Source organism: Corylus avellana, chromosome 10 (genome assembly GCF_965113065.1).
Source record: "Corylus avellana chromosome 10, dhCorAvel1.hap1.2, whole genome shotgun sequence".
In the NCBI taxonomy this organism is placed as follows: domain Eukaryota; kingdom Viridiplantae; phylum Streptophyta; class Magnoliopsida; order Fagales; family Betulaceae; genus Corylus; species Corylus avellana.
Genome location: NC_142499.1, coordinates 19,930,278 through 19,938,374, shown reverse-complemented (window position 1 = coordinate 19,938,374; position 8,097 = coordinate 19,930,278). Strand labels below are relative to the sequence as shown.

The 8,097-nt window shown below is 35.6% G+C and overlaps 1 protein-coding gene across 1 annotated transcript; it reads right to left on the bottom strand.

The window, feature by feature from the left end:
- Window positions 1-4,465: 4,465 nt before the first annotated feature.
- On the bottom strand, window positions 4,466-6,354 carry LOC132161791 (tropinone reductase homolog). The gene is made up of 5 exons (XM_059571982.2): window positions 6,266-6,354; window positions 5,951-6,158; window positions 5,063-5,279; window positions 4,845-4,951; window positions 4,466-4,639 (listed from the first exon to the last, which is right to left on the bottom strand). The coding sequence occupies exons 1-5, from the start codon at window positions 6,352-6,354 to the stop codon at window positions 4,466-4,468; spliced, it is 795 nt and encodes a 264-aa protein (XP_059427965.2).
- Between the last annotated feature and the right edge of the window lie 1,743 nt (window positions 6,355-8,097).

Sequence of the window (8,097 nt, the reverse complement as noted above, 5' to 3'; positions counted from 1 at the left end):
TTAGTTCAACACTAAAATCGAAGACTTTATCTTCGAGGCTCTTATCAAGCACATGATATGTAGAATTGTCGTCAAAAAGTGCAAAACTATCCGAAAGATTTACCTCTTCCAAGGGTTCCTCTTCTTCATGAAAAATTGCGATAACTCTTTGAAAGGTTTACCTCTTCCACTTGTTCCCTCAATTCTTCAAGCTTTTTAGTTCTCTTGATTTCGTGCGGATGATTAGGAACATTTGACCCCGGCACCAAATCAAGTTGAGGTTGAATGTCTCGCAATGACGGTACCACTTTCGGTAATTCTGCTCGGACCACGTCGACAAATCTTCCCAATATCTCCTTTATCGGCCCCGATACCACTCCCTTGATGCCGCTTTTCGTGTCCGTCAACTCCTGCTTGACTACAAACGATTGACCATCCCCTTGTAAAGGTTTTGGCTCCGCCCATGGGCTATGCAGCAACGTCAATTTGGTTTTACCCAACATGAAGCTATACCTGTTTTTTGTTTCATCATGGATAGTAGCTTTATCATCTTGCCACGGCTTGCCTAATAATAGGTGACACGTCTCCATGTCAACCACATCACACCATATAGTATCTCTATATTTAGCTCCAATGGAAAAGGACACTAGAAAACGTTTAGAAACCGTTATCTCGTTTCCTTTTGTGAGCCACTCCAATTGATAGGGAGTAGGATGTCTCTTGGTCTCAAGCCCCAACTTGCGAACTGCTTCCTCCGAAACTATATTCTCATGACTCCTTGGATCAATGATAAGCTTGGCCCCATTGCCTCCAGTGGTGCATATAGTTTGAAATGGTTGGCACGTACGTTTAGTGTATCGGGACACTGAACGACACTTGATCTTCGCCCCCTCCTTAAGCACCAACTCCACCATCTTCCTAGGTACTTCTTTTTGTGAAATTTTTCTATTTTTTTTTGCCACCATGAACTCTTTGGGTTGCAAGCAACTTTGAAATTCCGGTGTATTGAGTTTGAATCTACTTACCCGCTGATTGGCATGAGCTTGCGCAAGGTGTTGACGTCCCTGCGTTTAGTGCTCCGTAAATGGGTTTCTAGATCCATTCCCATTGTGATGACACCCGTCGGATACTTGGGTAGTGAGGTCTTCAATTTGATCTCTCATAGCCTTAAGTCGATCTTCCTTGTATTGCCACCACTCAGCGTTAGATTTGCCTTCCGCCTCCATGAATCGCAGTCTTGGTTGGCGACGACAACCGTTCGGCCGAACGATTGCCGTTTGCTCTCTACGTGTTGTCTCCGTGCGCACGTACATTTCGTTCATGTCTGCAAAGCGGTTACTCATCCCCATTCATAGAAAGTAACTGAGCTCTGATATCAACTGATATAGTGTGACTTGGTGGGTTGCAGTGAAGAACAACAATAAAGTAGTGGATAACTAATTCTAGATCTTGAGTCTATCAATGATCTGAGAATTCTTTTTAAAATGTAGAGTCTATCTATGATTTCAAAGAAAAATAAGAAGAAAACTCACCTATGAGTAATTTTTATTCAGCAAAATCAATAATAAACAATAATTGTTTTCTCTTGTGGCTATAAGCATATATTTATAGCGTAAAACCCTAAACCTAATAAAATATGACATAAATACTCCCTAAAACCCTAAACCTAATAAAATAACGAAATAAAGACTCCCAAAACCTTAACCCTAATAAAATAACAACATAAAGTCGGTTTAGAAAATAAAACAAACTGATGTTGTGCAATTTGCATCAGGTTGTCTCTTGCTTGCCCATAGATTCAGTAGCAGTTTGAAAGGTTGACCTATTCAAAAATCTCCAGATCTATGCTTATTTTCAACTCCCCGAAGCATTTCTTCGTTTACTACGCCCTTCCTCCTCTCTGGGTGCCTAGGTATCCACCGTAAGCCTTTTCTCATTTGAACATCGCCCTTAACTTTAAGGCTATGTCATCCTAAGGTGCTGCTAAATGGAAGAATCCTATCAATGCCCATGAATGATAAATCATAGATCGAACTGCCGAATCAAAAAAGAAAAATTGGGTGCTATCGTATAACTTTGTATCGGCTAAGTTCACGAGTTAGAGATAAGAGATGTGCCCAATAAATCATGAACTGAGATTATTTAGCATAATTTTCACATTATCAATAAGTTGCTCGAACCGATTTCAACACCGTCCTTCCTTTCACAAAGCTTGTACTATTTTTAATGCATCTTCTTCTATAGTAACATTTTGAAGCCTCAAGTCTTTGTTAAACTCTTTAACTTTCCAAGCTGCAAAAGCTTCAACTACATTAGGATCAAATATGAGAGGCTCTAGGAATACGCCTTTATAATCTTGGGCAATTGCGCCCACACTCGTCCAAGGTCGCATCTCAATTTATCTTAATCACGTTGGCATGCAGTTCTTTCCATTTTGGGGTCTCTCTTGTTTGGTTTTGCTCGTTATAATTCCTCATGCTAAGTAGACTTTGTGACATTCTTCTATTGACTGATTTGCACTTCTAACTAATAAGGAAGGATGGGAAAGCTCACTTCAGAAAACAACTATATTTCTTCGAAGCCAAATTCTTCTTGCCATGGCACCCATCATTTCAAAATCCTCCTAGTCTAATATCTTCTAAAGTCCTTCTAAAATGCATAAAATAATCTTCTTATTCACAGAAGCTTTTTTGAATGGCCTAATAAAATTTTTAAAGTGGTTAATTAAGTATACATTAGGGCATGATTTTGAATCTTGTAATGGAAATCTTCACCTGATTAGTGTAAAGCACCTTAATTAATTCCTATTGATGTCTTGGTGGGACTAAATTAAGTTATGACTCAGTTAGACTTGAAAAAATTTATACCCATCATGTGTAGCACCTAACAGGCAAATTTTACTATGATCATGTCTAAGTAGAATAGTCACAATTAGTTTCATCTATATGTCATTTTAATTAAAAAAAAAAATAATACATTGCTACCTTCTAAATCCCATAATGATATTGTCAAAATCGTTTCAGAGCCAGGGGGACAACAATCCCAAAACCTTCTTTATCACTCTATAAAATAGTTGTTATATGTATCTGCATATCAATGATATCGTTAACTGTTCCCCTATATATAATATTTCAATTTCAACATTCACCGATTTAAACCATAATGATTTATTTCAAATAACAACTATCATTCTTACCGTACACTCGTGATTATGATTAAATATATGCACTTTTTTATATTTACAACTATACAATATACTCACAAATAACAACCATTATCAAAGAACTTTTTTTTTATTATTTATTTATTTTACGCTTGATATATCACTTTATTTACTGTATTGTTATATATATAGTCCACTGTATTCTAAGTAAAATGATGTTTTATATATATATATATATATATATATATATATATATATATAGAGAGAGAGAGAGAGAGAGAGAGAGAGAGAGAGAGAACAGGGGGAGGGGGTGGGGGTTGCTTTCAGTTCGTTAAATTTGGGTGGGCCAAATTCATTTCACAAATGGGCCATTGATGATTGTAAGGTTGTCTACGATGATAATTGAGACACTTCCCCGCAGAGTCTTACAAATTTACAATATTGAGACAAAAAAAAAAAAAAAAAAAAGGGTGCCCTGCTTCTAATTCAGATTGCCAGTTGGTAATGGTCCCACGTGGCCGTCCCCCTCATTTGATGGCACAGACAGTATAATTGTCGAAGAGGGATTGATTGACATCTCATGTAATATACCTAGCATTCTATGAGACCCAACACTGTTTTTTTGGACGGTTCATGATATCATGCAATACCTAATACCATTTTTTTGAATTTTATTTAAAATCAACTGTTCAAAGCATAAAAAAAAAATTTTAAAAAAAAAGGAAAAAAAAAAAAAGGCCTTTTGGTGTTTATTTTTTTCACGTTCAAAACTTTTTTTTTTTTTTTTTTTAACATGTTTACACAAGGGATGAAGTACATACAAATGAATGCTAGGGTTTGGAGCGAGGAGCTCAAACCCTTATCATATAGCCCATCATTAATTCATTATAAAATAGAATTAAAAGAGCTTTTAAATTAGTCTCTACATATAAGATCTAACTCGTACCACTTGCCATTAACAAAAAAAAAAAAAAAAAAAAACCATGCTCTTAGAAACATGTCAATAACCTGATTATTACTACAATGATCACACTTAATGAGTCATACATCACCCATATATACCTTATGCGAAATATAAAATTATAATTATAGAAAAATATTAAGGGTTAATATTTTTTTCATATTTGGCCTATGCCATTTTACAAATTAACCATTAGATTTGTAGATTTTTGTGGACCTCACATAAGTCAATGGTGGACACCACAAATCTATGATCTATTAAATTTGTAAGAGAATATGAGTCAAATATAAAAAACGTATTAACCCCTAGCATTTCTTATAATTATATGATCTTGGTGCCTGATAACTCATATATTGAGTTGGCTAGAAACCAGTCACTGTGTATCCCCCATCAACACATATTATTTGTCCTGTGATGTATGAAGCCGCAGGAAGGCAAAGGAATGCCACCACTGATGAAATCTCATTAGGCTCTCCAAGACGACGTATAGGAGTTCGAGAGATGAGTGGCTCTAAATCTTCAGCATGAGGAGTATCCTAAGGCAAAATGAAGTTTGACATGTTAATTATTCTGCTTAATCTTAGCATATGTTTCAAAAAAATTGCAAACTCTTTAAGAAACCATAATCATTTTAACTGGGAGGGAATCCTAGTGTACGATATGGTGCACATGTGAGTGTTGTATATTAATGTAGTCTTGGTGGAATCCCTAGGTGATTGCGGGGAGGATGAGAGATATTACAAGTGGCATAATTGTTGTTTTGACACCCCCCGGTGCAACGGTGTTCGTGCGAATATTGTCTTTTGCCCATTCACATGCAAAATTCTTCGTTATTTGGTTGATTGCTCCTGAAATTAGAAAGTGTAAAAAAATTAGTAGTTATAAGAAGAACATGTTTTTTTTCTTTTTCTTTTTCCTTTCCCTTTCATTTCCTCCCATATCATCTAGCAAAAACGTGCCTTTGGATGCTGCATAGCCAGACAAATAAGGTAGAGCTATCACACCAGCGATTGAGGATATGAATACAATGCTTGCAAGTCCTGATGCCTTCAAAAGTGGGTGTGCAAGCTGACAAAGATGGTAGGGAGACTCAATGTTGGTGCTCATTATAGTCGAGTAATCTTCAAAAGTATGCTCTGTAGTTTCTTTGAGCCTCACTGTTCCAGCATTGTTTACCTAAGACAGCAAATTAAATCAGGCTCACAAGAGCAAGTACACCACAAAGCAATATGATATTTAATAAAAAGACATGATAAGAAGAAAGAATGACTGGTAATCTAGGGTGATCCATTCCCTAACCCGACCCCCTACCGTTGCCCTATCGGGAGTGTAACACATCGGTTTCGAAAAATTGAAAATAATAACAAAGTAATAAGATTCTATCTCCTCTCAATTACAAAAGTATGCCTCGTAGAACGGGCGAGACTCTTTCTAAGGGAGCTCTCTATCTTCTCCCTTCATAAGCTAAGAAAATTAATTTGGGCATCAAGTGCTTCCAGTCAAAAGACCGGCGGAATGATCACTTTTCTCTTTTACAGGCGCAAAAGTAAGCTCAATCGATACGTATGAAATGTGAAAGTTGAATCTTCTAGGACTCAACAATCATGACTTGTACTTTACGCAAAACCGTATCGATCCTTTCTTCCTACTATTTGGTAGAGGATTAATAAGAACACAAATGATAACAACCAATGAAGTTACTCGTATAGCCTTTCTTGGTGCTAATGAAGTCATGTAACATCTAATACTTGTCCAAACAAAAAACAAAAGATTAAAAAAACAAAAAAACATAAGATAAGATAAGATAAGGAAAGGAAAAGAGAGGAGCTTTTGGGAGCTAAACATACGAGGATGTTGAGCTTGCCATCAAAAACAGAGGATACAGTCTGAATCAGCTTCTCCCGCTCGGCTCTGGAAGTAAGGTCACAAACTGAGCCGCTTACTTTGAACCCTTTTATTTCCCATTCTTGAATCCTCTCATTGATCTCTGTCTGGTTACGGGAACAAATGTGCACTGCCGCCCCAAATCCAGCTAGCTCTTCTACTATGGCATATCTGATTATAGCAGTACTCCAACAAAATAAATATAATTGGTTCACAAAATAATGAAAAAACAAGTTACAGAGAGATATGTGCATGGATGGATGGATGGCTAAGCTAACCCAATGCCTCTGGTTCCGCCAGTGACGAGGGCGGTCTTGCCCTTAAGGGACCATCTTTGGGCGTTGAAACTCTGCTCTGCGTCCGCCATGGTTGTTTTCTGCTGCTCCTCTTCTTCCTTAATTTCAAGTAGTTGATAGGCAAATGCTTATAGATTTATAAGCCGGGGCGATTCTTACAATGTATAGAAAAAACTAAATATAATTGTATATTTTTCTAGTGAAAAAGACATTTTACTTGTTAGATTTAAGTAATGATTTTAGCGTAATTAGTCACAAGTATTGAAAACCGAATTTGCAGAATTTCTATTCCACCAGTTCCTTTTCCCTTAAATTAACTCCTCCAAACGTCCATCTCTTTTACATTTATTTGCTCTATAAAAGTCTCCCCTCTTCTTATTCTTCAACAAAAAAAAAAAGTCTCCCCTCGAAAATGGGGTTCGTTCAAAACAAGTCAAAATGCCGATAAGCTTATGCTACTCTTGCTTGAGTACAGAATGAAAAGACCTTCAAACAAAAAATTAAAAAAAAAAATGGCGAGTAACTATTTTATGATTAATATTTTATTTTATTATATTTAATTATATATAAAGTGCCAAGTTGATGTATGTGGTGTGTGGCGTCCTACATTGCTTAGGTCAGGGATGGAGTCAACTTTGAATTTAAAGAGATCGAAGGCTAAATTTTTTTTTGGAAAGAGACCAATTGGCAAAAAATACCTTAAATTATTATTATTTTTTGCCTTAAATTTTTCGTCTTTGTAATTTGGGGGGGACCTAGGCCACTGCCGGTCCCTCCTAAATCCGTCTCTGCTTAGGTGTAAAAAAGATGATGTACTTATATAAGAACACGCTCTCTCTAAATGATACAGGACATTTTGAAGGAAAATTGTGTGGGCTGAATTCTAAAGTAGACAATATCATACCACTTAAAACGGAGTGTTACATGTACTTTTGTCTTCGTCTAGACTTCATTATAAGTGAAATAAAGAATCCTATTTCAAAACGGAGAAATATAGGCAAAAACAAATATTCTTATACTTAAAAAGAGCATATCCACTTATGTATCTGAAATTATTTGATATTGAAAGATCATTTTAACCCTACCTAACCACCCATTTTCTTTCTTTTCTTTTTCTTTCTCTCTTTTCTTTTCCACTGCCGACAACCTCCCCTCTTATCCTCTTTTTTTCTTTTTTCTTAGTTTCACTCAAAACAGAACGTGATGGAAAGAGAGGAAGAGGGAGAGAGATGAAGAGAGAGAGGGAGAGAGAGGGAGGGGTTGGGCGAAAGAGAAACAGGTGTATCAATGGGATAAGGATTTACAATAAAAAATAAAAAATAAAAATTGTAATGTTTATTTCTATGCTTGATTTTTCTTGTGAGTTTTGTATGGGTTTTTGTCAATTTTTTTTGTGGGTTTTGTTTTAAACAGGTGTATCAAAGAGGTAAGGATTCATAAAAAATAAAAAATAAAAAATTTTGATAATTTTTTTTTTTTTTGTAATGTTTATTTCTGTGCTTGATTTTTTTGGTGGGTTTTGTTTGAAATAGAGGTGTATCAAAGAATCAAGTGAGGAAATTACCACTGTATGGATTTTTTTTTTTTTTTTTTTATGATAATTTTGTATGGGTTCTTGATAATATTTCTAATGGTTTTTTTTTTTTTTTTTTTGGTTAGTTTGCTTTTGTGTGCTTCAGTTTTGGAACATGTGCTTATCAGCGATTTGGTGCGGTTCTTAGATTAACTCATAAAAAAAAAAAATTGATTTTTGTATTGTTGTGTTTATTTTTGTAAGGATTAATAAAAATGAGAACTCTAAATAAAATAATAAT